The following is a 26,637-nucleotide window of genomic DNA, read 5'->3' on the forward strand; positions in this document are numbered from 1 at the left end:
AGCTGAACCTGGAGTGTCAGGGGCTCAGAGGAATTCACTTTCCTGCCAGCTTTGTGCCAGTGGGCTGGTAGGTGAGTGGTTAGAGCCTCCCCAGCCCCCTGGAGAACTGGGAGAATGAGCCCAGCCTTTGCCTAGGCACTGGGAGAGGACTGGGAGGCCGGTGCAAAGTCCTGCGATGGTGGAGAGCTGCTGGGGCTGGTCACTCCAGACTCACGCTTGTCTCACTTGCAAAGCCTTTATTGATTTCTGGGAGCTCTGATATGTGGCTTGGACTTGCCCCACTTCACCCCCATCCCTCTCCCAAATCTGCTCCTGAGAGCTTCCTAACAGGAGGTTCTGGGGGGACAGTGCCCTCCACTCCCCTCACTCAGGGTGATAGGGGCTGGGCCATGTCCACCACCCGCACCATCCCCCCAGCTCTGTTCCCAGGGCTCTGCCATGGCTGCCAGTTCCCCTCACCCAGTGCACCTCCTCCGGGGCATCCTGCGGTGCCTGCTGTCCTGGCACAGCCCTGCCTCGGGTCACTCCAGAGGAGGCTGCAGGGATGCCCACGGCAGTGCGCTGCCCTGTCTGTACCCCACAGCCCTCTGCTCTGGGCAGCTTTTCCTCCCCAGCTCCTTCCCTTGCCCTCAGCATTGCCCAGCTTTGGTATAGATGGTGCCCATGGCTGTGGGCACTTTGCACCCCTCCTGATGCTTGAGGGACTGCAGGGCAGGTTGAGGGGTTCCTGGCCGAGCAGGGAGAGTGGCGCAAGAGCTGAGAATGCATTTCCGGGCTTGGCGTGATGCAGATTGCTGCCGGCACCTTGGGCAGGGGTGCCAGCTGAGGGAATTTGAGTGCGAGTGGCACAGCTCATGCTCTCTGCCCTCCTGAGTGCGTGCAGGCAGGACTGGTGGTCGTGGCAGGACTGGGGCAGATGCTGGCCTGCTGCCCGACCCTGGCCCTGCACCCGCCTGGGTGCATGCCCGGCTCACTGCAGCAACCGGACCACGGAGCGATAGGCTTGTACAATCTCCTCACTGTTGGGGCAGGTGTATTTGAACTCCTTAGTTTCACTGGCACTGTTGAGGTAGCGCCACACGCCCCGCAGGTCCTTTGGGATCCCAAAGCGGCGGTAATGCTGGCACACAACCTGCAGGCGGAAACAGGGTGAGCCCTTGCCCAGCCCTGTGTGCCTGTGGTGTGCCAAGAAGGGCCCCGTGGCCAGGGGCTGGTATTCACAGGCAGGAGTCAGCCAGGAAGGGTGGCAGGGGACCAGGGGACATCCCTGGCATTGCACGAGACGAGGGGCGGTACCTGGCAGGGGATGTGGAGGGGATTGAGATCTGTGGGAAGGCAGCATGCAGGCAGGGGTCATGGGGAGGGGGGTGCCAGGGGGACACCGGGATGATACAGGGGTTGGCAAAGGAGCAGGGGGTTGCTGCAGACACCGAGGGGGAGGTGAGAGCATGGGGCCCGTGACATCGAGAAGCCAGGGAGAGAAGGGCACAGCATCAGGGTGCCCACACTCGCCTGAACGATGTTGAGCTTGGGCAGGAGGTTGCAGTCGGCTAACGTGAGCTGGTCCCCATCAAGGAAGCGGCGCTGGGAGGCTCGGAGGTGGGGGTTGTGGGCCAGCTCATACTCCAGGGGGGCACTCAGGTACTCGTCCAGCTTCAGCAGGGCCCGCAGCAGGCTCCGCTGCAGCACTGCGGGGAGGGCAGCAGTGCCACTGCTCAGGGCATGGCCCGGCTGGGGCACGGGGCCCTACAGCTCTGCCATGGCCTCCTGCCAGCCCACCCCTGTGCCCAGGCAATGCCTGCCCATGCTCTTCCCACCTTGCCCAGGATGGCATTTACCCCTGCCCTCCCAAGAGGACCCTGGCATGGCCATGCTGAGCTGTGTGGGGAGGGGCAGTGCCTGGAGAGACCCAGCTGTGGCCTGGGGCAGGGGAGGGCTGGAAAGGCTCAGGGTGACCTGACTGGGCTTCAGGGTGGTATCCCCCCACCCAGCTCCTCACCCTCGTCCTGGGCAGGCACCGGGTTCTTGATGAAGGTGGAGAACTTGTGAAAGATGTCATTCCCAGCCAGGCTGGACTCCTTGTACCGTGGGACCAGGCTGGGGAACCTGCAGGGACACAGGCACAGCTGAGGAAAGAGGCAGGGGCCAGCAGGCTCATGTGCTGCCTGCCCGCCTCCCCTCTCTCAGCCTGTCCTGCCCCTCTTTGGCCCCTTGCCCCCTCTCAGGGCAGCGCCGGAGACTGACATGGGGGGGCCCAGCTTGTCCTCCAGGAAGTCCTCAATGGTGATGGTGTCAGTCTTGGGCTCGCCATTGTAGAGCAAAACAGGCAGCTGGGCACCCGGTGCGAAGTCCTTCAGCACGTCCAGTGCCCTGCAGGAGATGGGGATGGATGCTGACACCTGGCAGTGCCCAGGGCTCTGCAGGGCACCGCACGCTTGTGTGTGTGTGTTTGTATGCACAGGTGTGTCCTGTGCAAAGGGTTGAGGTGGTGCCCCCAGGCTACTCTTGCCTCACTGTGTGCCCATGGCAGCTCTGTCCTGGGAAATGCCTACTGACCTCCCTCAGGCAGCAGTGGGCAGCTGGAGTGGGGTACAACAGGTTCTATGCGTCCCACAGCACCCACCCTCCATGTCCCTTCACAAGGGGTTTGGGACCTACCACCTCCTCCATCAGTGTGCCAGGGCAAGGCTGTCCCACCCAGCCCATGGCCCTGACCCCTTAGCTGGCAACCCCCATGGTGAGTGGGGGGGCATGACTCACCTCTTCACATCCACAGTGGTGAGGGTGAAGGGCACCCCTTTGAGCAGTAGCACCATGAAAAGCCGCTGGCAGAAGGGGCAGTGACCCATGCTCTCCCCGTCCTCGCTTGCCTGCAGGCAGAGAGGGAGAGCTCAGCTGCCCCTTCGCCCCAGCACAGCCGCAGCAGGGGCAGCGCTGGCCAGGCAGCTCCAGTGGGTGCAGAGGGAGGGTGGCAAGCCACATGCCACCCACCCCAGCCAAGCCCAGGCTGGCTGCAGGCTGGAGAGCAGTGCTGGCAGTCCATGGCACCAGCTATGCTCGGCAGGGTGCCAGCCCCTGGCCCCTGCCTGCTCCTGGGGCCTCTGCACCCCACCCCAGAGCAGCCTGCGTGGCACAGCGGGTGCTGGCCCTGGCACCCCTGGAAGAGCAGGGGGCCCCAGGCTACCCCAGCCCCGCAATGCCAAGGGGGCTGGGGCCAGCAACCGTGGTGGCACCGGGTATGGCTGTGCCAGGGGACAGCCCAGAGCAGCAGGATGGTGATGCTGGTGGCCCTGTCACCCCCAGGTGTGATCCCAGGTGGGCCCTGTCCTGCCCTGTGTAGCCGGACAAACTGCCCTGGCCAGGTAGTGGCTGGGAAGGGCCCAGCAGGTGCAGGCAGATGCTGTGGTGGCTAGGCTGCTGGGCAGGGGGCCCAGTTTTGGGGGACGCATCCCAGTCCAACACCCCATGCTGAACACCCACAGCCCCCCATGCCCACGGGGCAGGCAGCAGCATGCCGTGCCACGGAAATGAGCCCCGAGCTGCCCACTGCCTGCCCAGGGCCCCACATCTGCGCACTGCAGTGGGCAGGGGTGGCCGGGCCATGCCAGCCCAGGGCACCCCAGGCCCCTGTGACCCCTCTCACCTTGACGAAGAGCTGGATTTCGGGTTTCTCGGCCATGCTGGGTGGTGGCTGCTGGCTGAATGGTGGCTGTGGTGTGAGCGTGGGTGCTGGAGCACGGCCCCTCCCAGCCCACATTCCTCCCCCGGGGTGCACCCGCTCCCACCCATGCCTGGCCCCACCGCGCAACCGGGGACGCCCTGCCATGGGGCCCCAGCCACCGCTGCTGCTGCCAGCCTGAGGCCAGCCACAGCGGCTCACGGCATCGCCAGCTACAGCAGCTCCTGCCTGGGCACCCTGCCTGCTCTGCCTGTGCCCTGCAGGGCTTCATGCCCCCAGCCAGCCCCGCCACCCACCCTGGAAGATGCCAAGTGCTGGGCACAGGCCTGTGTTGTGCCCAGCTCCCTTTGCCCATAGCAGGCTCTTGCACCCCCATCCCAGGGCAGTATGAATGCCCTCCTCACCACTTGCCCAGCCCAGTCCCTCCCTGGGCACCCAGCCCTGGCACTCCTGCCCACCAGTAACCATGCAGCCTTGCTGGCTCCAGTTATTATTTTTTATTTAAAACCATCATTATTTTCACATTTCATCTTTTTCTTTTTTCTTTTGCTAGCAATGTACAGGCTCCTCCAAGGCATCCCCCCCCACCCCTTGGGGTGCCCTGTGCCTGGGGACGTGCGTGGCACTGACACTGTGCCCGTGGCTGGTGGCCAAGGACGTGCAGAGGGAGGCGAGGCAGGAAGTGGGGCCAAACTCAACAAAGCGAATGGTGTTAAGGCAGCAGCCACCCCTGCCTGGGGGCAACGCCCTCCCGTTTCCACCCTGCTTGCCACCCTCAGGGTGCCCCCAGCAGTGTTTGTGCCTGGGCAACCCCGAGCTCAGGGCAGGGCGGCCACCGCAGCCACCCAGGCTGTGCTGGCAAGCATGCCCTGGGAGCACAAAAGCATCTCCATTGACTACTGAAAGCCAAGGGGCATGGGGACCAGGCATGGGGACAGTGGCACAGCAGTGGGTGGCGGCAGCTCTGCGGGTGGGAGGGCTGGGGTGGGGGGGTTGCAGGCTCTGTGCCCAGGGTGCTGGTGCCCTCCTGCAGCCCTGAGGGGCAGGGCAGCTGGGTGGGCACAATGCAAGGACAAAGCCCTGGCCAGAGCACAGAGCAGGACACCATGCCCACCCTCGGGTGCCACCACTGAGGTCACATCTGAGGACCCAAAAGTGACACCATCCCCTCTCTCCCTGGTGGCACAGGGCTAACCCCAAGCTGGCTCATCCCCCAGTTCTCACCCAGGAAGGCAGAGTGGGCCCAGCAGTGGAGCAGGGGACACCCCAATTGAGGGCCTGCCCACCCATGCCATCCAGCCCACACAGGACCAGCCAGTTTCCAGTATGCCATTAAAAAAAATATGGTCTGAAAAATCTGAAAATAGAGCTTATCTCCCCCCCCCATTTTTCCCCTATTGAAAATACTGTATATTTTATCACAATCTATAGCAGGTGGCATACAGGACTGGCAAGATCAGGGCCCACAGGGACAGCAGTCAGCTGCCACCTGGGTGTGCCCCTGCTTCTGTGCCCTTGAGTGGGGCCAGGGCTGGCCCCAATCCACCTCCCCCCATGGTGTGCTGTCCCATGGCAGTGAGCTAGGGTGCCCAGTGCTGCCTGCTTGCCGGTGGGCTGGAGCCAGCCCAGGGCCGCCAGCCGAGCCTGTGCGAGGGAGGCAGAAAGGGCAGTGGGGACACACACGGGCAGCTTGGCCCTAGGTGCTCCCTAGGAAGGAGGGGGGACTGTGCATGGCCACCCTGGGGTGCTGTAAAAGTCTGGGGCACCTACGGGGTGGGTGGCTGGGGTCAACATCATGGGCCCTGCCACCACCCTGCCTCTGGGCACCACTGTGGGTTGCTGGGGAGCTGTGCGCTGGGGAGTGCTGCTGGGCTGTGGGTGCTGGGCACAGCCCCCATGGGTGACAAGGCAGCAGGACCCTCTGCAGAAAGGAGGGACACTGCTGGCCAAGGGGGTGCCCGCAGCCAGCCCTGGTGACACTGCCAGTTCTAGGTGATGATGCCAGCCCCACTGCCACAGTCCATCCTTCCCCTTTCCACCACCCCAGACACCACTGTCCGGTTGCACCAGCACCCAGCTGGGTTGTCTTGTCCTCGTACCTCAAAGCCACCCCACTCCCAGCTTCAAAAGGCATCCTGGGGCACAGCAACCCCTCTCCCAGTACCACCACTGACCCAACAATAAGAAACCAGTGCAGGTGGCTCCTGTACAGGGGCAGATGCTGAGCGATGAATGCCAGGGCAAGGGGGAAGAAGAGGGGGACACAGTGGAAAGGTGGCACAGCCGCAGCGATGCCCTGTGGTGGGGAAGTGAGGGCAGGCAGGAGGCAGGGTGAGGGGCTCTGGGAGGAGGAACGTGGTGGGGGCAGAGGGGAGAAACAGCTGGTGCCAGCATGTGAAATACCCTGTGAAATACCCCTCTGCCCCACCACGTGTCCCTCTCTGCAGGGGTGCCACTGCCCAGCCCCAGGGGCAGTGCCAAGTGCCCAGTGCACACGTCGCAAGGCTAGGCAGGGCCAGGGCAGCTGGACCCCTCAGCTGGCAGCAGTGTGGGCAGGGAGGACGCACCAGCAGGGCTGAGGTTCCCTGGCTCAGGCAGGCTGGAGGTTGCCGGTGACATCCTGTCGTGACAGAAATCAATCGTGGGTGAAGCACCAGAGCTCCTGCCCCCATGGCGCCGGATCCTGAGCTTCCCACGCTGCCAAGGGCAAATGCTAAGCCAGGGGTGATGGAAACAAGGCGAAAGCAGATGCCCATCCTCCTGCCCTGCCAGAGCCAGGCTGGGGTGGTGCCAATGCCTGGATGGTGGTGGGGGTGGGAGTGTCCCTGTGGCCAGGGGTCCCCAGGGTGGGTGAAACATGGGTGTCCAACCAAAGGCACCGCTCACAGGCCTTGTCCCTGCCACAAAATGTGCAGGGCCAGCCGCACTGGCACCAAGCCGTGTCCTTCTCTTCACAGTCTCTGTCCGTTGGCACGCACTGGCTGGGTGAGCCAGCTGGGGACAGTTGTAGCCCCTGGCACCATGCAGTGACGCTGCCCTGAAGCTGAAAGGGACAAAGGCCACCTGGTGGGCGATGGCTTGTGAGGTCTGCCCAGGCCAGTGCCGCACCCGCTGTGTCCTCCCTGGCACACGCCTGCAGCCGCACCAGCTCCGCTTGATGGGCAAAGGGAGGGGAGAGGCCAAAAGGGTTCGGTGGCTTCACAGCCAGGGGATGTGGCTGCCCCTGGGGGGTCTCAGCACAGGGTGTCCGTGTTGAATGAGAGCTGAGCCTGTGGGCACAGAGACAGGCAGGGCTCAGGGGCTAGGCAGGGGCTGCCCGCTCTGCCCAGCACACCCAGTGCTGCTGGGGCCAGGATCCGGCCTGGGCAGGGAGCAGCCACCCCTCCCAGAGAGCCCTCTCTGGTCCACCCCTGGTCCCACCGTGTCCCCTTCTCTGGACGAGACCTAGTGCCACAGAACCCAGCCCCAGTGCCCTGTGGCAAGGACACAGCTGGGACCAGGGACACCCAGATCTGGGGACAAACTCTCACCCTCTCCTCCTCAAAGCTGATGAGGCCTTCATCATCAGTCTCCAGGTCCTCCTGCTCCTCCACCACGAGAGCCCGCAGCTCTGTAGGGGCAGCCCTGGGGCGCAGCAGGCTCAGCACACGCTCCAGGGGTGACTGCAAGGCGCAGCTGGGGCTCGTCTCCTGCTGCTCCAGGTTGTCACTTTGCTTCTTGGCAAAATTCACAAACACCTGGAGGGGAAGGGGCAGGAGGCTGTGAGGGCCTGTGGGCCTGCACCTCCACCCCCTGGTCACCTCTCACCTGCCATCTGTGCTGCTGGAGATGGGCCCCAGTGCATCCCACTGGGCTGTGGCTGCCACTGTGCCCCCCACCTAGCTCTACCTCCCATCCCAAAGGTGGCTTCTGCCAGGCACTTTGGCACAGCCACCCCCACCAGGCACAGCCACCCTCCCTGGGGACAAGCATCCAGCCACCCATGCTGTCCCCAGTCTCACATTGTCCAGCGTGGTTTGGCTGACAGAGTAGTCTTCAATGCCCAGGACGTCCACCACCTGCTCCATCTTGCTGAAGACCTGCGCCAGCGAGATCTGGTCCGACTTCAGCTGGTACTGGGCCTTGGTGTGGTGCCGCTCCTGCAGGGGACACAGAGGTGACACCCAAGCCCTCACTCCCAGGCATTCACCTGTCACCCTGCGGGGGGTCCTGCAGAGGTGTCCCTTGGGGAATGAAGGCTGCTTGCACCCCGAGGCGGGGGGTAGCAGGGGACAGCACTGCCACTGCAGGGAGCTCACCTTGAGGACGGCCTCGGGGAAGTTGCGGTTGAAGAACCTCACCACCTCCTTGACGTTGAGGCTCGACTTGGTGCGCACCGTGATCATGTAGCCATCTCCGAACCTGTGCGGGGACAAGGGACCCTGTGAGGACATGGCCCCCACCTGTATCTCTGCGAGGAAGGACTGACCCCATGGAAGAGGACGATGCTCTCCAGCAGCCACTGCACCCACCAGGACAGTGACGGTGCCAGGATGGTCAAGCGAGCCCAAACCCTGCCCACCCTCCAAAGCAGCACCCACACAAAGGGCTGAGATGTTGCCGCAGGTGCCTCACCATCACCCTGCCATGGGGGCCCAGCCCCCTCCCACCCCACAGCACACACAGGGTGCTGGACCCACCAACGGGCTCTTACCGGTTCTTCAGGTGCTGGATGCTGCCGAGACACTTGAGCCGCCCGTTCACCATGATGGCCAGTCGGGTACACAGTGCCTCGCACTCCTCCATGCTGGGAAAACAGGGCAGGCTTCAGCAGGGTGCCATGGGGGGACAGTGCCAGGGGCTGTGGCTGGGGCAGGCAGGGAGCCAGGCTACCCAGGCCATCACCCAGGTGCTGTGGCCCCACCACCAGGGATGGGAGAAGGCAACAGAGGGTGTCCAGGGTTCCCTCTGCTCCCCATACCCCTGCCAGACACCATCCCCTGGCATCCAAAGAGCCCCTCCAGACCTGTGGGATGTGAGGACCACAGAGCGACCCGTTTTGATGACATCCAGGATGAGGTTCCAGAGGAAGCGCCGTGCCTTGGGGTCCATCCCTGTGGTGGGCTCATCCTGTGGGATGGACAGCACCCTCAGACATGCCAGCCCCTGGGGGAACCCTGCCACCCCTTCCTGTCCTGAGCCCAGCTCAGGACACCATCCCACACCCCAGGACACTCATGGCGGAGCCCAGGACAGGCAGCTCACACCCAGGGTCATTTCTCCACCCTAGCCTAGCGCCAGCCCCAGGGACATGGTGGGTGGGAGGAGGACCCCATGGGCAGGGTGCTGAAGCCCAGGCCGCACCAGGAAGATGAAGGCTGGGTATCCGATCAGTGCGATGGCTGTGGACAGCTTCCTCTTGTTGCCTCCGCTGTAGGTACTGGCAGGCTTGTCAGCATACTTGGTCAGCTCCAGCTTCTTCAGTGCCCACTTGACCACCTGCAAGGCATGGGGAGCTGTGGTCATCCTGCCAAGGCCACAGGGCTGGCAGTGGGCAAGCAGTTGGGCTCCGCAGCATTGGCCAGCTGCCAAGGGGACCACAAGCAATGCTGCGAGTCAGGGGAGCCCTGTGGCAGCCCCTGGCACGGCCATGAGCCATTGGTGGGGCCTGCGAGCGCATGTGCCTGGCCCCAGCACCCCATGCAGGCATAGCACCAGGGCAGCACTGCCATGAGGGTAGTAGCACTGGCTTGGGTGCCCGCTGGTGCCTGGCGAGATGTCATCCCCATAGCACAGCACCAGCCCATGGGCACTAGCAATTACACACCCAGAGCCCTACCCGATCCTCGTCCTTCCAGGGGATGCCACGCAGGCGGGTGTAGAGTTCCAGGTGCTCCTGGGCTGTCAGCTCATCAAAGAGTGCATCAAACTGGGGGCAGTAGCCCAAACTCTGCTGGACCTGCAGGAGCTCCTTCAGGATGCTGCAGGAGAGGATGGAGGGGCCGTGGGGAGAAGGAATCCCTTTTCAGGAGCACCCTGTCGCTCGCTCCCCTTTCACACGCCTTTATACTGGAGCATCTTCTACCAGGTAACCCACAACAGGCAGCCTTGGCCGAGAGCCAGTGTCACTTGCCACCCCCCAGATGATGGTCAGCCCAGCAGGACACAGGGCTGCAGAGTCCCATGGACCCACATGGGCACACTCACACTGCTTCATCCTGAGAGACCCCCAAGCAGACCCCATCCCGACCCCAGGACGGTGGGCAGTCCCCACCTCCCACCCAACCTGTGCCCCCTGACCTGTGTCCGTTAACAAAGGCCTCTCCACCCGTGGTGCTCTCGTCCCCTGTCAGCATCTTGAAGGTGGTCGTCTTGCCTGCACCATTGACGCCCAGCAGCCCAAAGCACTCCCCGGGTCGCACGCCCACACACAGCCGGTCTACAGCCAGGATGCGCCCGATCTTGCGGGACTTATACACCTGGTGAGGCACAGGATGGGGGCTCAGCCTGCCAGAAGGCAACCTGGACCCCCAGCCCCAGCCCACATCCCTCAGATGGGATGGCTCCGAGGTGTCTCCTTGCAGCCCCGGTGCATCCCCCACCGCTGTCACCCTGCTGCTGTACCTTGGTGAGGTTTTCAATCTTCAGCATGTCGTTGTCAGCGTCACCGCGCAGTACACGGTGCCGCTCATTGGCCACATCGATGTCATCCTCGATGGGTTTGGTGGAGACGGGCAGCCGCCTGCAAGAAAGTGCACAGAACAGGGTGGGAATACAGGTACGGGAGCCACCTGCCCGCATCCCTGTTGGGGATGGGCAGCTCCCCAGCTCACCCCCACCAGAGGGACAGCCTTGAGCTAAGGGGTCCTGACAGCAAAGCCATGCCTAGCCTGCCCCCCACTCCCCCACCACACTCACTGGGGCTTCCGGAAGAAGTTGTACTGGCACATGATGGTGATGAAGAAGCCAACAAAGCCTTCGATTGTCATGGCAACAAGCCCCCGTGTCACGATGTCCCATTCAAAGGGTGATTTCATTTTATCGAACTGCCCTGAGTGAGAGGAAGAGGAGAAAGTGGCTGGGGACACCTTCCCGTGGGGACAACCTGGTCATACATCTTGAGCTAGCCTGTGACAATGACAGTGTCTTGCTCCCATGTCCCCTCCCCTGCCAGTCTGTTAGTGCTGGTGGCACCAGGGCTGGTCACAACAAGGCTTTCCGTTCACAGCATGTGTGCCGTTGAAATCGTCTTGCAACTTTTCAACCTCAGTAGGATGAATCAACCCAACTGAGAGTGTGTATTGGATGGATTTGTCAGATCCTGCCCTAAAATTGCCCCTCATGATGCCAGCAGCACCTGGGTTATATATGGAAGCTGCCTGAGAAGCAGAGAGCAGCAAGAGGTTTTTCTGAGGCCAAGGTTAAGCTGTGAGCAGCAAAAGGCTCATTTTGGCTGGGCAGCGCAGCCCTGCAAGCAAGAGACCACGTCTGGAAGGAAGGAGCCCTTGCAGTGCCCATCCCTCACATCACAGCACGGCCCCACCGTGGCTCCACCACGGCCCACCACAGCTCCACTGTGTCTGCACCACAGGCAGTGTGCAACAGCAGCAGAAACACACAACCTTGCCAGGGCTCACAACCTCCTCTCCCCATGGGGCTGCTATTCAGGATGGCCCAAGGAACCATTTTCAGCACCACCAGCACCATGCCACGGCTGACCCTCAACTGTGTCCCTTCCTGCACCCCAGTCTAGTTCACGTCCCCTAGCTTTTTGCTCCAGGTTGCGCTGGGGCTTGGGAAGCTTCACAGGGCAGGCAGAGGGGATGTGCCAGCACCATAGAGTCCCCCCAAGCCCCACGTGCCCTGGAGCAAGGGAGGGAGGGAATGAGAGGCCATACCGATCTTGGCATAGTATTCGTTGATGTACTCATTGTAGGCCATCTCCATCAAGCCGTGGCCCAGGTTGTAGTTAGGGAATACAAGAAAGCAGCTCTTCAGGTAGCTGTTGACCACCTTCAGATCCTGTGGGGATAGGCAGAGAGGACATGACCATCAGAAACACCCCTGAGGACCACAAGTGCATGGTAGGATCAGGATCCCCACCAAGATACAGCCTGGTCAGGTCTCACAGCTGACCCTGCTGGGAGCAGGAGTTTGGAGCAGAGACCTCCTGAGGTCTCTCCCAGACTGAGCTGTCCCACAACCTGATGGCAGCTTCTCCTTTCCTGGTGGCCCCAGGCAGAGCTGTGAATCTCATACCTTGTCATGCTCAAAGAGCTGCAGCAGGAACGTGGCAACAGTAGCTGTGATGCCAATGAAGAGGTTGATGACAATGAGGAACACGTAGGCGGAGCTGGGCACCTCAAACCAGAAGGAGGCAGGGTACATGATGGGGGTGATGGACCATCTGGGAAGGTGAGCAGCAAGAGCACACATCAGCATGGCAGGAGGACTGGGCAGCACCAACTGTCAAGCCTTAGGATCACCCATGTTCCAGCCCCATCCTCCCTGGGCTCTCCCACCCCAGCCTTCACAGCCCACCAGCTATGGGAGCTGCAGAACATCAACCAGATGGGCAGCCCGGAGGCCAGATCCTGCCTGCATAGCCACGGTGCAGATAGGGCATTGGAGGGACCTGTCAGTGCATCATGACCACCCCTCTGAGCAACGTACCCATAGAGCAGGAAGAGGGAGAGGACAGCGGGGAAGTTGGTGGGAGACGTGTATGCTGGGAGGTCAAACACAAACAGGATGATGATGCAGCACGTGGCCGGCACCAGGTAGTTCAGCTGGAGAAGACAGAAATTTGTGTGACTGCCCATCCACCCACCTGGCCCGGGGAACTCAGCTGGTGGGGCCATGCACCCTGCTCACCATGTCCCACACGTAGTTGGCCAACCAGTAGATGACAGGGTCGCAGCCGCTCACAAACTGCAGGTGTTTGGCCTTGGTGGCCTTTTCAGCCACCAGGAACACCACGAAGCTCGCTGGCACGAAGGACATGGCCACGATAATGAAGATGGCAATCACCACGTCTGTGCCTTGCAGGCTGCATGGGGAGCAAGGAGGAGAGCAGGGACCCCGTCACCCTCAGCTGCCTGGGGAAGGGCCACCCACGCTAGCGTGGGACAGTCATTGTGCACAGGGCAGGTCACAGCACAGGGACCCCCACATCACCACCACCTGGTGCCCCCCCCCCCAGCATGCGGGGCAGAAGCCTCAGCATTCCCCTACAAACTGCGGTGGGGAGCTCCCTCCCTTCCACAGGACAGCCATCCTCCCTCAAACCCACTCCCCAGACCTACAGGTAATCCAGGGACAGGCTGGCGCTTGTCTTGTTCATGGGGTGGTTGGTGACCGTGATGCCTGTAGGAAGGCCCAAGAAGAAACATGGGAGTGTGAAAGTTGGCTCAGGACAGAAAATCTTGCCCCCAGCCTGTCTGGTCCTGGCTCTGAGCGAGAGGACAGGTTTCTTCCCTGCAGCTCGGCAGGAGCTGAGCTGCCTGAAGCAACCAAGCACCTCGAGGCCAAGCCCTCCCTCACCAGCTGGCAGAGAGCATCCTCAGACACACTGCAAGTCCAGGTGCCAGGAGGCAGCACCTCAGGAGGTTCTGCCCCAGCCCACGCTCTGCCTAGGTCAGACAAGGTGAGTGACCCCCCTGCCTCAACTAGGCACTAGCCTGCTTGCTCCAAGGGGGGACATTGCACTTTAGAGCCTGGTTGGACCACACCCTAAAGCTGTTCCTGATGTGCTTCTGCCCTTAAAAGCCTCTAGGTCCTCACCATAGGCAGCAGGGTTGCCTTTGCTCTTGGGCAAGTTGGCTCGCAGAATGGCGTTGTTGAGAGCGTTGAGGTAGGTGGGCATGCTGTGGTAGCCCTTGTTGTTGTAGAAGACCTGGAAGAGCAGAGAAGAGTGGTGGGAGGTGGCAAGAGAGCTGGGCCCATAGCAGATGTACTGGAAGGGAGGGATGGGATGGGACAGCCACAGGGCAGGCTTCCTGCGCTCACAGCTGTGGAGAGAGCAGGCCACTGCTGACCATGCTGGGCCAGACCTGCTGGGGTGGGAAGCTGCAAAGCGCCCCATGGGGCAAGAGCCTCACCAGATTCCTCAGTGGAGAGCACTGCTGCAGAGCAGCTGGCAAGGGGTCCCTGCCGTGCAGGCAGTGCCGCCTACCCGCTTCTCCCCACCTGTGCCATGGCTGCCACTGCCCACCCATCTCCCAGCTGCCATGGGGTGCAGTGCAGTCCCACCTGGGCCGTTCTCCGGACAGCGATCTTGCGCACCATGGCAGGAGCCCTGGCCCCGAAGGAGGCCGGAATGGATTTCTGGACGTTGCCAAAGGTGAGTGCCCCATACCTGTGGGACAAGGCACCGCCAAAAGCTGTGACCACTGTCCCCCCGCTCCGGGAGCGGGGCCACGCTCAAGTATGCTCCTGGCTCCCATCAGCACCCTGGGCAGCTGTCCCCAAGTCCCAAGTCCTCCACCCCTGCTCCACGGCACAGGGCCACCCCTCCCAGCCTTCCCTCTTGCCTGTGCAGCCGGAAGCGGTCCGAGGTGTAGAGCAGATACTCGGAGACATTGCGCCCTGTGATGTCTGCCAGGATGTCCCCCGTCACCACCTTCATCTGTGGAGGGTGGCCCCCCACACCGCTGGGGCAGGAGAAGCCGGTCCCCTGCATGGAGCACGTGCACTTGATGGGCTCGTGGATGATGTGGGGCAGGGCAGGGGCCGAGGTCACGGTCTCTGAGGAGCAGAGAGGGCAGCTTACAGCCAGGCTCCTGTCTGCCCAGGCTGCCTGGGACAATGTGGGGGCAGTGGGGGGCTCAGTTAAGGAGTCCTGGCTGGGCAGGGAGGGAGCACTCTGCCCCACTGGTGTCAGCTCCCACTGGGCCAGAGCCTGGTCTGTGAGAGGGCTTTTGTGTCCTGGTGACCAAGAGGGACCAAGAGATGGACGTGGGGAAAAACTCTGGGGGACAGAAATGGTTCCAAAAGAGGGCATGAAGTGTGGCTAGAGAAAGCAATGGCTGGGGACCAAGCAGCCAGCCCAGTGAGGGTGACACAAGGCTGGCCACAGGGCTCTCAATGGTGTCACTGCCCCAGGGAGCTCCACCAGCACTGCCAGGGCTGAATGGGGAGCAGTGCTCCTGGGCCAGCAGCGGCCCTGAACCAGAAGTTCAGCCCAGCAGTGCTCTGCTGTGGCCAGGCCAAACTGATAGGCACTTCCAGGGGTCCCTGGAGCTGCTTCTGCAGGGGACATACGTCATCTCCCTGCTGGAGATGAATCCCAGGCCTGGACAGACTCAGGCACCAAGCACAGGCGATACCTTTGACGGCAGAGGAGAAGGTCGTGGAGTTCCAGGCACGGGGCAGATCCTCATCCACCGAGACAGGGTAGTCAGAGGGGGCCGGGGATGGAGGCGGTGGCACAAAGTTGGAGAGCGGCAGGCCCTGGGTGAAGGAGTCAATGCACATGGCATCAAAGTACTTGGCTGCCAGCATCTTGGACTCGTTGCTGTTGAGGTTGAGGGTCTGCATGGGCTGGTCCAGCGTGTTGTTGAAGGCCGTCTTGAGCACGCAGGTGGCCCCCACACCAGAGGGCAGGTGGAAGGTGTTCACCAGCTGCTGGGGGCTGGCATCAGGAGACAGCCTGATGCTGCAGGGAGAGGAGCGGGTGAGGAGGGGCAAGGAGCAGGAGGCATGAGTCTCATCACCTTGGCCATCTTCTGCTGGGACTTCCCCAAGGCCTTGGCACACATCATGACTAAATGGGCATGGGCACCGCAGTGGCACACACAGCCCAGGCCTGGCATGACCCAAGCTGCTGATCACAGCCAGCATCGGGGCTGGCACCTCTCCCAGAGACACCCTGGGGAGGATGGAGGCTGCTTTCTGCAAGGGGACATGCCACTGGCCAGGCTCTGCTCCAAGCCTGAGCCAGCCCTGGTGCCAGCCCTGCTGTGGGCTGCCTTCCCTGCTGCCTCCCACCACAGTCCCAGGGATGGAGACAGGGATGGGGATGGGGCATGGGACACTGGTCATCAGCGAGCAGTGGCTCTCACCGGTACTCACGCCGCTCCTCATTGGCGTAAGGAATGAAGTTGCCCTTGGGCTGGGTGTAGTTGTGGTACTGCGATGGCGAGAGGATGAGGGGTGGCAGGTCACCTGTGGGGACAAGGACAGGAACCCACTTGCACCTGCAGCACTGCTGCACACAGGCAGACTGGTCAAGCACCTACGAGCCTTGTCCTCCCCCCCCCCCCGCAAGCTAGTGTCCCCACCAGCCACACTGGGGTAGGCAGATGAGGCCACCAGCAGCCGCCAGCATGCAGGTGGGTAGCTTGCAGGCACCTATTTCGGGCACAGAGAGTGCCACTGTCATGGCCACGCAGACGAAGAAGGCAGGCAGGAGGATCTGCGAGAAGAGGGCCTTGGTGTTGCGCTTGGCACAGTGGAAGCGTTTGACGATCAGCCCATGGAACTGGCGCAGCTTCAGCCATGAGCCCTCCAGCTTGAAGCTCCCCTGCCCGGCCAGGTCATGGTCCTCCGCCTCCACCTCTGCCTCTTGCTCTGTGAGGGGAGAAGGATGTCAGCCCCCTGGCACGGCCTCTCCCACACCCACCTTGGCCTCCAGGGAGCTGAGCTAGGCACTGAGCCAGGCACTGAGCCAGGCACAGCCACCCCAAGGGACAGGGCAGCACACAACCCTGATGGCCACCAAGCCACAGCAGCACCGCAGCAGGAAGCGAGGCAGCTGGCTAGAGGGTTCCTCTTGGCCCAAAATGCGAAATTTAGACAACAGTTTTAAAAAACCAACCCAAATTGGTGCTTTTTGGCAGCACCCCTCCATTTTCCCATCAGCTCTCCCAGCTGGCGAGGGGTCAGTGCAGTCAGGAACAGAGGATGGGATATGGGTGGGGGGACCCAGCAGGCATGGGGCTGGGGCTCAGGGAGCTCTGCAACTCTCTGCTCTGCCTCCCACAACCCAAGTCATCACACTCAAGAGCAGCCCCGGCCGGGGAGGCAGGGTGGCGCATCCCTGAATTAATCACCAGAGGTGCTGAGATAACCCAGAAAAGTATTTGTGAATAAAAGAGCAGCCTCCGGACACCTGCCTGCATCCACCATCCTTCGGCAATCCCAGCATCCGGGTACAGAGAGCCCCGAGCCCAAGTCAGGGTATGGAGGGCAAAGCCACCAGCCAGAAGATAACTCTGTGCCCAAGGGCCAAGAGGAGACAACCCGACTGGGCGCCAGCGCGAGGAGTGAGCGCGTTAGTGGGGTGAGTCTGCAAGGTGGCACCCGTGGGATCCGAGGGAGGCAAAGCGCAGAGCTAACACCAGCTGCGCCCACTGGCTCCGTGTCTCAGCACAGGACCCTCCCACATACTCTCTACCAGTTTGGGGGTGCAAACTGGTGGAAGCACCCATTCCCAGCCCTCCCAACCCAGGCTGCGGTTCTCTGGGTGCAGGATCGGCGGATGCATCAGACTCCCTGTGGGGTCTTGCCCCAGCATGGTCTCGCCCCCCACCCCTGGCACACCCACATGCCCCAGCAGGGCCAGCTCTGCTCTGCCCAGGTGCAGGGATGGGCGCCGCCACTGCCCTGGCCACCCTCTGTGTCCCAGCCGAGCGCCTCCCCCGGCCCCTGCTGCTGGTCAGGCACCGGTGGCACAAACCTTGCAGACTGATGTTATCGGGGTCCTGCCGGTTATCGAACAGGGGCGCATAATCCCCAAAGAATTCGGAATAAGCCCCACCTTCATCACCCCGCACGGAGCCCACCGAGGAGGCCGACTGCAGGGATGCCTGCGATTGTGCCAGCTTGGAGCAGGTCACCAGGTTGCTGAGCTCCACCTCGGGCTTCTCTGGCACAGTGGCTTCAGCAAGGGGCTCCCCGTTGGCCTCGGGTTTCAGGCCCAGCTCGGGGGCAGGTGGCCGCAGAGCATCCTTCTTGGACTCCTTCATGTCTGGGGAGACAGGGGGTTCCACTGGCTCTACCATCCTTCACCATGGTGTGGCACAGAGCAGGGACAGATCTGCTCTGCAAACCCAGAGAGCAGAAGCTGGCTGCCCTTGGCCAGGATGGGCTCCACTGGAGACCACACCTCCCTTTGGGAAAGGAGACTCCTGTGGCCATGTGCAAGGACAGAGGAGCCACCAAGCCCCACACAAAGGCACACAGCCCCTCACCAGCCCAAGCAGCACCATGTGCCCCCCCAGTGCCCATACCCACGTCGCTGTTCTCCAGAGATTGGTCCTCCTCAGACACCTTCAGGAAGACCTCCTCCAGCGTGGTGTCCATCAGCCCAAAACTGGTGAGGTCCAGTTCCTCCAGGCTCTGCTCCAAGTGCTGCAGAGGCAAAGTGCTGCGTGAGGAGGGCAGGAGGTGCCTGCAGTGCCACGGCCCCCCATAACCACCTGCCTGCCCACCTCGCCAGCCCCTGCGGGTACCTGGAAGAGCCTCTCAAAGCAACCCTTCTTGACAGCCTCGCTGGGCAGGATGTAGGAGAGCTCAGTGTTGGTATCTGAGATGAGGAGGCAGGAGGCCACGTATTTCTTGATGAACTGGGAGACGCGAGGCTCAGAGCAGGGGCTGATGGAGGAGTGGGCAGGGGGGCTGTGCGGCTGGCCTGGCTCTGTGGCAGAGGGGCAGCACTGGTCAGTCACTTCGCACCTGGCTTCCCACCAGGGCCCACCATGTCCACTCTATGCCCCAGTGCCGCAGGGGCTCCTCCAGCCTCCACTGTGGGGTGCTGGTGGCTTCCTGGCTGCCCTGCCTGGCCTGGGGACGATGCTCTGCACCACGGCCCATGCTGGACGTCTCCGTGGGCAGCCCACGGGTCAGACAGAACCAGCGCCTGGAGAAAAATGTCACCACGCAGGGTCTAACCCGGGACCCAGGCGGGAGAAATCAAGGCTGAGCGATGCCACCTCCTACAGCCCTGCCCCGTCCCCCTCCACCCTCCACGTGGCCTAAGGAGACTCAGGGTGGGAGCACTTGGGTGTTGACCTCTCATTTCTTTCCTGGACTGAAGAAGGGCTGGTCCCATCTACTCCTCTAAACACAGGGTCCCACTGCCCCCCAGACCTGTGCCATTCCTGGTGTCCGACTGCTTTTTCACCACTGTAAGCTTGTAGCCGTCACCGTAGGTGCTCTTGAGGAAGAGTGGGGAGCCACAGCACTTGAGCTTGCCATGGGAGATGATGGCAATGCGGTCACCCAGCAAGTCAGCCTCATCCATGTGGTGCGTGGAGAGCAGGATGGTCCTCCCTGATGGTGGCACAGAGCCTCAGTGGAGGGGCCAGGGCCACTGCAGCCAGAGGAGCAACACTGGGCTCTGCCCACCTCTGCTCACCTGGCTTGTACTTGAGGATGAGGTCCCAGATGGCCCTGCGTGCGTATGGGTCCACACCAGCTGTGGGCTCATCCAAGATCACGGCCCGTGATCCACCCACAAAGGCGATGGCCACTGACAGCTTCCTCTTCATGCCCCCCGAGAGAGTCTGCACTAGGGAGTGGCGTTTGTTGGAGAGCTCCAGGTCCTCAATCATCCTGGGGACATGGGAGAAGCGCCAGGGATGCCGGGGCGGGGCCGTACTGGCGCCCAGTGCCTGTGGGGGAGCACATGACGCCTCTTCCCCCCACCTATGGCCCTCGGCCACTGGGAGAGCCCAGCTGCAGCCAGGCTACAGAAGCATCTTCTTCTGGCTTCCACAGCCTGATACCCCAAGCTTTGGAAAACACTTGGTGGAGCTGCTCCAGGGGACATCTCTGCTACCAGATCACCCACCACAACTCAGCCAGCAGGAAGGGGACCCACTCATGCAAAAGGCACAGATGGGGCAAAAGGAACTGGAGGGTGCCTACTTGTCCATCTCCTTGCGGATCTCCTCCTCTGCCATGCTCTTGAGCTGTGAGTAGAACCAGAGGTGCTCCTCCACTGTCAGCCTGTCAAAGAGCACGTTGTGCTGGGGACACATGCCCAGGTTCTTCCGGATCTCATCCATCTCTGTCCGGATATCGTGGCCGTAGATGGTAGCAGAGCCCGAAGTTGGAGGGAACAAGCCAGTGAGGATGGACCTGGATGGATGGAGAAAGGCAACAAGATGAGGGACCTTGTATGCCTCCATCTGGTCCCAAATCCAACCACCACCTCCAGGAGCATCTGCTGGGCCCCAGGCAGAGCAACGTCAGTGCAGGGCCATGCGCCTGCTGCCTGTCCCCGTTTTGTGCCACCCCCAGATCCACACTGCTGCCCTTTGGGCATGGCACCAGCTGCCACAGGGCCCTGCAAGGCCATCACACAGCACCTTCCCCACCCATTGCAGCTGGCTAGAAGGACATGGCCCATGTCCGCCCTGATGGGCACTCACATGGTGGTGGTTTTGCCCGCGCCGTTGTGCCCCAGGAAGGACACCACCTGGTTCTCATAGAGGTTGAGGCTCAGCTTGTTCAGTGCCAGCTTCTTGTCCGTCTTGTAGACCTTGGTGAGCTTGTCAATGCAGACAACCAAGGGGAGGTGGGTTGGCTCCTCCTCAATGCCCCGTGTCTCCTCTGCCATGAGAGAAGGATGGTGAGGAGCCGGGAGGTGGCAGGAAGGCCAGGCGTGCAGGGGGGCTCCCCAAGGGATGAACCTCCCCGCCTCCATCCCATAGTAGCTGTGTTGGCCCATGGCCCCTTTCCCTCTGCTTCTCACCAGCTTCTCCCCTCCCGCTCCCAGACCAGCAGCAGCACCTGGCCCAGGATCCTGCCCCAACAAGGGCACAGGGGTCACACAGGGGTCCATGCAGGACCCTGCAGCAGAGCCAGGGCCATCCCCGGACCACCTCCCACTGCCTCTGCCTGCCCTTACCCAGCCTCCGGCTCTCCATGGCACAGGCCTGATCCTCCTCCATGATGCTGAGGCGGGTGGTGCGGGACCAGGGCCAGGTCCACTCCCAGGTCTCCACTCGCCCATTGCCCAGCCAGTAGGACTTCTGGAAGGGGAAGTACCAGGGCCGCGGCAAGCCGAACATGCCTGCAAGCACAACCCCTATGGAGTGAGGGCCAACCCTGCACCCATGTCCGTACAGAAGCTGACCAAGGACTGGGGCAGAGCTCAGCATGGGTATGGGACTTGGAAGTTTCCCCAGCTCAGGGACATCACTGCAGGGTGGGGACTGCAAGCACCCCAGCCAACTGGGCTCAGGGCAACGCTGCTGGGCTGTGCAAGGAAGCAAAGTCCTTTGGGCTTTGAGTTGGGCCTGGCTCACACTTCAGTTTTACCAGGAAAGCAAAGGAAGCATGCAAGACCCCTCCCCAAGCGGGCAATACAGGGGAATAGTGCTCCAGCCACCGACACCTTGCTTTGCTACAGTTGGCCAGTGAACTGAGACACACAACTAAAGATCTCCAAGGAACCTGCTGGTGTCACCAGTGGGTCAGGGCATGTGGGCACATGTCCCCAACAAGGCACACACAGGGGACCCTGAAGGCACACTGTGCCAAATCCCACCATGTCAGGGCTGAGCACTGCCAAGAACCAGCAGGACCACAGTGAGAAGGCTCCCTTAAGAGCAGAGGTGCCCTCATGCCCCACCGCCCACACGTACCCGGGTGCACAGCTTCAATATACCACGTGAGCACCCCGTACACCACGGCATCTACGATCAGCATCATCATGGACAGCAGGAGATTGAAGTCGTCTCCTTCTACAGGTGACTGGCTGAAGGTGTGCCACTGGATGCCCACGCCGGCCACCTCGTACAGCGCAAAGTACTTGGAGCCCAGCCCAAAGGCTGTGGTGGACATGAGGGACTGCAGAGACATGGAGGGAAGGCAAGGGGACGTCAGCAGGAACCACAGGCCAGCTCTGGAAGAACAGGTTGGGGCAAATTGCTACTCAGTGCTACCCCACCCAGCCCCGTGGAGATGGTCCCTGCCCTGGGAGGTCCCAAACCTTCTGGAGATCCCTCCAAAGCCCCATGGGGAGTTGGTTCATACAGGCAGAGGTTTACCCAGGGCTTGGTGACAGCTTGGTGGCCTGTGTACTGGGCATGGGGTGCCTGGAGCAAACCTGGGGCCAAGCACCTCCCCAGCAGCTGTAGCCAACTCACCGCTATGCACTTTTCAAAGGCTGTGATCTTGTCATGTGCCACCTCCTCCCTGATGGCCACGTACATGTAGGGCACGTAACTGAGGAAATAGATGATGCCACCGCAGGCGGAGGCCAGCTTGGCCTTGGAGTAGAGCACCGACACCAGGAAGCTGCAGGGAGGATAGCATCACCTCAGATCCCACCCCACCAGGGCTTTCCCCACACCATCTGATTTTGGTGGTGTTGAGGTGATAAATTGGCCTCTCAAATCAGCTAGCTGGGGGGACCTGTGCCCCTCCACTGGCCCTTGGCCTGGCCCACACAGCTCCCAGCACCCTCGCCCCATGGCACAAGGACCCCGGCACTACCTGTGCCCCCTCACCCCATGGAGTGGACCAGGCAGCTCACCAGAACATGATGGTAGCCACTGCATAGATGGCGAGAAAGAGCCAGATGATGAGGACATCACTGTGCATCAGGACCTTGCCGTACTTCAGGATGGCGGTGAGCGCCGTGACAGAGATGGAGAGCTGGACGAAGCCAGTGATGAACCAAGCCACCCAATGCACCGCATTGTTCAAGCCCATCATCTTCATCACCTGCGAGGACAACACTGCTCTGCGGGGCTGTCCCCTGCCCTGTGCATCCCTGCTGCCTCACTCACTGGGGCTGGGAGAGCAACGGGCAGCACCGAGGGGTCCCTGGGGGCTGCTGGGAGTGGGCAGGCCACAGCACCCTGTGCCAGGGTGCCAACAGGCTCAGCTCCCTCCAGTGCTGGGCAGCGCTTGTTCCAGGGACACTCAGAAGGACTGGCTCAGCCCAGGGATGTGGCATCTGTGCCTGCGCCAGCTCACGCAACCCAGAGGCATGGGGAAAGTGCCCATGGATGCAGCACAGGACTCAGAGCTCAGAGGTGTCAGCTCCTCCTCAGGGATCTCTCCCACCATCCCCACCTCTTTCAGGCGATGCTCCTTCTCTGTCACAATGTGCTGGATCATCATGGCCACCGAGTAGACCCAGGAGATCACCATGCACAGGGGCATCATGTGCTCAATGACGAAGAGGAAGCTGGTGGTATAGAGGAAGAGAGGAGAGAGCTGGATGGTGGCACCACCACAGAGACCCAGGGAGACCCTGAGGCACAGGGAAGCGGAAGGGCTCTCCTACCACCCAGGGACAACCAGCCCTCTGGTCTGGCAGCTGCCTAGTGCCCTGAAAGAACTTCTCCAATGAGCCCATAGGACAGTCTGGTGTCCTGGCTGTCAGGTCCTGGCATGCAGGCAGGCAGCAGCCGTGGGCTCAGCCCAGTGCCCTTGCCTACCTGGTGTGGAAGGGGCCCTATCCACCCTCCTGCCCTGGAGGGCTGGTGGCTCTGGGACTTCTCTAGGTGCTTCCTCCAGACCACTGCATTCAATAACCACTGACAGACCCACGTGGCATCCATTCACCACAGTCCTCTTGTTCTCCCCAAGTCTTTCAGCCTCCAAGACACCCTGCAGCCATGAGTTTCTCACTTCAGCTGCAAACTGGGCACAAAATCCTTCCCCTGCTTGCCTAGCCTGCTGGTCCAAGGAACAGAGCTCAACAGGTTGCTCATCACTCCCAATGTCACCAACCTCTCTCAGGCCCCCAGACTTGTCCCCTTTTCCCAGCTGAAGTGTCCTAGCCTGCAAAGAGGAAGAGGGAAGGTCCTGCCCCTGCCCACCCTGACCATGCAGGTGTTACTCACTCATCCCGGGTATAACATGGGTACGGGAACATCTGCACATAGTTGCCAGGCTCCACCACATCGTGGCCAACAAACGTGTTGATGAGGGCGCGCTCCATCATGTCTGGGGAGGAGGAGAAGCCAGGCTGAGCGGGAAGTGCAGGCAGGGGCTGGGTATATGGGCAGCTGTGGCAGGGAGCTGGCACTCACCCTGGATCCAGACGAAGCCGTAGAGGAAGTAGAAGCGGCCGCCAGTGTTGGGGCCAGGCCGCCAGTACGCCCGCCGGATCTCATTGGTCTTCTCCGTGAAGCTGGAGTTCTGCCTGATCTTGTACATGACATGCGGGGGCAGCGAGCCATCCCTGTTGGTCTGGAAGATGACGCCTGCAGGCAGCAGGAGAGGCACCATGGGAGATGGCCACACCAGCTGTCCTGCAGCAACGGGCAGGGACATGGAGGGGTTCAGTGCATCCCAGCTAAGGGCACCACAAGGGCTGCCATGGATGAGGAGGGTGGGCATGGCCCTGGCATGGGATGCAAGGGCACATGGACTGCAGGCAGTGGCAGCGGGAAAGCCAGGACAGTGGCAGGGTGTTGGCCAGGTGCAGAGGACAGGTACTGTGAGATGGTCGGTCCACTCATCCACCCAATGCATGCACCAAGGGAGCCGCGTCCCAAAGCCAGTGGTCCCAGCCTGGGGCACAGCTGGAGAAGGACATGGCTTCAGGGACCCCTGTGAAGGGGCTGGTTCCTAGGGACATACTGGCAAAGACCGTGACGTTGTCCTGGTAGGCCTGGTTCAGCGTGTAGTTGACGATGCTCTCCTCATCTGGGAAGCCTTTGAAGATGTCCACGCTGACCTGGTAGGAGGGGAAGGCTGGTGAGACCCCACTGGCCCTGACAGGTCTGGTAAGCAGACCCTGCTCACAGTGCAACAACTACCACCCACAGCCACCCCGCGAGCCCCCAAACCCAACAGTGGATGGGCAACTCCACCATTGACATCTACCCCAAAGCTTCTGACACTGCAGAAGCCACTGTCTCCTCCAAGGCTCCTGTCCCATGGCTTTAAGGAGGTCTGAGTGGACCTGACCCCTCTTCAGCCCTACAGAGCCCAGCTGTGGGTAGTGGGTGCCACTCCAGCACCCATGTTCCTATGGGCAAGCACAACCTCACCTTGGCCATGAAGTGGACCCAGCCACAGGCGGCATTGTCGATGGTGTCCAGCTGCTGGAGCAGGACGCTGGCATTGGGCAGGGAGAAGTTGCCATTGAGAAAGTTGTGGAGAACATCACTATCAGAGACATTCAGGATCTCTGGGTGCTTGTGAAGGTCGGCAGCGAACTGGGACAGGAAGGGAGACACAGGAGGGAGAAGTTGGGGTACCCCCTGCCTCTCAGCCCCCTCTCCTCCCCATGGACACAGACAGGACCCAACGTTCCTCCTGGGGATAGGGGGACAGCATCCACCCTGCACAGGGAACCAGCCTGGTCGTCACAAGAGCAGGGTGGGCACCAAGGAGCACCTGAGAGCTTCACATGAAGAAGCTATGAGGTGCCTGGGGGCAGGACACCCCCTTCTCCCACCCCTGGGGCAGTAAAGCCCAGGCAGGCTCAGTCCCCACCACACTATCCTACCTGCTGCAGCCAGCGGATGCGTCTCTGCAGCCTGCCCTCCTCCAGGTAGGCACGGATCTCGGGGGAGATGTTCAGCCACGCCTTGGCGTAGTGGGTGACGTTGCCCACGAAGGCAAAGGTCTCATTGGCCTGGCGGGGAGGAAGGTCACACAGCAGGCAGAGGCAGAGGCCCCCCTGCTCTCCAGGACAGCTAGCGGCCATGGAGGCATCTGCCCACTTGCCAGCAAGCATTGCTACCCCAACAAGGGCCAGGGCAGCAGCCTGCTTCTGGCAGCACTGGCTGGCAGCTGGCCCTTCCTCCCCATTCAGCCTTGGCCCTGCTCCTCTGGGCAAGGAGGTCCCTGCGGAGCAGGGCTGGTGGGAGAGAAGGAACAGGGGTTCTGGCCTCTGCACCCTCACCTTCAGGATGACCCTGTCCACTTCGGTGCCCACTGGTGCATACAGAATTTTGGGATTGCTGGTCATCAGATGCACAAGGAGGCCCAGGTTTCGCTGCTCCTTGCTGGTGAAGCCCAGTGAGCTCATGTTGCCCTGCTTCAGCGCCTCGGGCTCGATTGTCCTGCAAAAGGAGCTCAGGCTGCCAACTCCACTCCAGCCTCAGCACCCCTCACTGCAGGCAGTCCCCGCTCCTACCCATGAGGGGGTTTCACACCAACTTCCATGCCAGCACGGTGCTGCCCAGCACAGGGAGCTTTCCCCAACCATGGCACAAGGATGCAGTACAGCATCCATCTCCCACGTGCTCATCAAGTGATGATCGGGGCCCTTGATGGCTGGCAGAGGCAGGATGGGCTCTCCCACACCCCTGTCCTGATCAGAGAGCACCTGGATCTGGCCCTCTTTATCCCCTCGGGCTCCTACCGGTTGTTGCCACAGAGGATGGGCTGCAGCCCAGCCCAGAGCTGCACAAATGCCGAGAACTGCCCCTGGGGGTTGTCACCACCAGCTGGGCCCCCACCGGCGCCCTCCTCTTCCACCGTGGCATTGCTGGCTGTGGCATTGGCACCGGCCCAGCCAGTGCTGTTGGCAGTGGGTGTCGGGGCCTTGCTGGCGCAGGCTCCCCTGGGCAGCAGCTTGGCCAGTGCCGAGAGGATGTCCACATCGCGGAGAACCTTCTCCATCTCCACCAGCTCCTCCAGGAAGGCGCGGAGGCGGTGCTGGGCAGCTGTGCTGTTCACCTCGTCCAGCTTCAGCTGTGAGGATGAGTGGGCAAGGGGTTACTGATGGCTGGGACAACAGGGCCCTGCTTACCAGCGGGAGGGGACCAAGGGGGACCCCAAGCAGTGGCATGTCCACTTTCTTGATTAAAAGGTTGGAGCTGTGCCCAGCTGGGGCCCAAGACTCATTGCGACGCATCCGTGGCTATCAGGCAGCAGGAGTGCAGGCAAATGCTGGCAGGGTCTTGTTGGGGGACACAAGATGTCCCTCAGGCAGGAAGAGTGGTCCTCCGTGACCACAAGGGACACATCAGACTCGGGTGGGACAAGAAACAGGATCTCAGAGCCAGCCTTGAGGAGCTGTGCCACCAGGGACATTGCAGTCCTGGGGAGAGAAG

General features: G+C 61.8%; 2 protein-coding genes across 5 annotated transcripts in view; both read right to left on the bottom strand.

Moving 5' to 3' along the window:
- Positions 1-216: 216 nt before the first annotated feature.
- Positions 217-3,861, bottom strand: CLIC3 (chloride intracellular channel 3). The gene is made up of 7 exons (XM_069771930.1): positions 3,817-3,861; positions 3,644-3,778; positions 2,761-2,870; positions 2,245-2,370; positions 2,000-2,106; positions 1,513-1,688; positions 217-1,132 (listed from the first exon to the last, which is right to left on the bottom strand). Exons 2-7 carry the CDS (start codon positions 3,755-3,757, stop codon positions 971-973), a joined length of 795 nt encoding a protein of 264 aa, XP_069628031.1. The 5' UTR covers positions 3,758-3,778; positions 3,817-3,861; the 3' UTR covers positions 217-970.
- A 300-nt stretch (positions 3,862-4,161) lies between these two features.
- ABCA2 (ATP binding cassette subfamily A member 2) overlaps positions 4,162-26,637 on the bottom strand; it is a 36,561-nt gene continuing 14,085 nt past the window's right edge. For 3 of the 4 annotated variants that reach the window (XM_069771916.1, XM_069771913.1, XM_069771917.1), the window contains 41 exons: positions 25,944-26,275; positions 25,482-25,641; positions 25,083-25,211; positions 24,622-24,789; positions 24,209-24,305; positions 23,656-23,829; positions 23,467-23,569; positions 22,691-22,805; positions 22,146-22,336; positions 21,757-21,907; positions 21,253-21,457; positions 20,514-20,678; positions 20,035-20,215; positions 19,529-19,741; positions 19,017-19,213; positions 18,749-18,931; positions 18,112-18,296; positions 17,890-18,010; positions 17,337-17,627; positions 16,010-16,228; positions 15,721-15,823; positions 14,986-15,314; positions 14,191-14,404; positions 13,910-14,015; positions 13,442-13,553; positions 12,964-13,024; positions 12,533-12,707; positions 12,332-12,447; positions 11,918-12,065; positions 11,557-11,680; positions 10,577-10,709; positions 10,283-10,400; positions 9,959-10,137; positions 9,498-9,639; positions 9,023-9,157; positions 8,685-8,788; positions 8,373-8,465; positions 7,978-8,080; positions 7,681-7,818; positions 7,210-7,416; positions 4,162-6,948 (listed from right to left, as the gene is read on the bottom strand). In XM_069771916.1, coding sequence (XP_069628017.1) covers positions 6,913-6,948; positions 7,210-7,416; positions 7,681-7,818; positions 7,978-8,080; positions 8,373-8,465; positions 8,685-8,788; positions 9,023-9,157; positions 9,498-9,639; positions 9,959-10,137; positions 10,283-10,400; positions 10,577-10,709; positions 11,557-11,680; positions 11,918-12,065; positions 12,332-12,447; positions 12,533-12,707; positions 12,964-13,024; positions 13,442-13,553; positions 13,910-14,015; positions 14,191-14,404; positions 14,986-15,314; positions 15,721-15,823; positions 16,010-16,228; positions 17,337-17,627; positions 17,890-18,010; positions 18,112-18,296; positions 18,749-18,931; positions 19,017-19,213; positions 19,529-19,741; positions 20,035-20,215; positions 20,514-20,678; positions 21,253-21,457; positions 21,757-21,907; positions 22,146-22,336; positions 22,691-22,805; positions 23,467-23,569; positions 23,656-23,829; positions 24,209-24,305; positions 24,622-24,789; positions 25,083-25,211; positions 25,482-25,641; positions 25,944-26,275 — 6,456 coding nt within the window. In that variant the 3' untranslated portion in view covers positions 4,162-6,912. The remainder of the gene's footprint in view (positions 6,949-7,209; positions 7,417-7,680; positions 7,819-7,977; positions 8,081-8,372; positions 8,466-8,684; positions 8,789-9,022; positions 9,158-9,497; positions 9,640-9,958; positions 10,138-10,282; positions 10,401-10,576; positions 10,710-11,556; positions 11,681-11,917; positions 12,066-12,331; positions 12,448-12,532; positions 12,708-12,963; positions 13,025-13,441; positions 13,554-13,909; positions 14,016-14,190; positions 14,405-14,985; positions 15,315-15,720; positions 15,824-16,009; positions 16,229-17,336; positions 17,628-17,889; positions 18,011-18,111; positions 18,297-18,748; positions 18,932-19,016; positions 19,214-19,528; positions 19,742-20,034; positions 20,216-20,513; positions 20,679-21,252; positions 21,458-21,756; positions 21,908-22,145; positions 22,337-22,690; positions 22,806-23,466; positions 23,570-23,655; positions 23,830-24,208; positions 24,306-24,621; positions 24,790-25,082; positions 25,212-25,481; positions 25,642-25,943; positions 26,276-26,637) is intronic. The other variant, XM_069771914.1, reaches the window with a different exon arrangement.

This window comes from Haliaeetus albicilla, chromosome 26 (assembly GCF_947461875.1).
Source record: "Haliaeetus albicilla chromosome 26, bHalAlb1.1, whole genome shotgun sequence".
NCBI lineage: Eukaryota > Metazoa > Chordata > Aves > Accipitriformes > Accipitridae > Haliaeetus > Haliaeetus albicilla.

Bases quoted from the DNA above. Each gene is read 5' to 3' on its own strand.
- CLIC3 (XM_069771930.1), bottom strand. From the start codon at position 3,757: ATGTGGGCTGGGAGGGGCCGTGCTCCAGCACCCACGCTCACACCACAG. The intron at 2,107-2,244 runs GTCAGTCTCCGG...GTGTCCCTGCAG, and splicing joins GACAAGCTGGGCCCCCCCAT to GTTCCCCAGCCTGGTCCCAC. The intron at 1,133-1,512 runs GCGAGTGTGGGC...TTCCGCCTGCAG, and splicing joins CCAAGCTCAACATCGTTCAG to GTTGTGTGCCAGCATTACCG.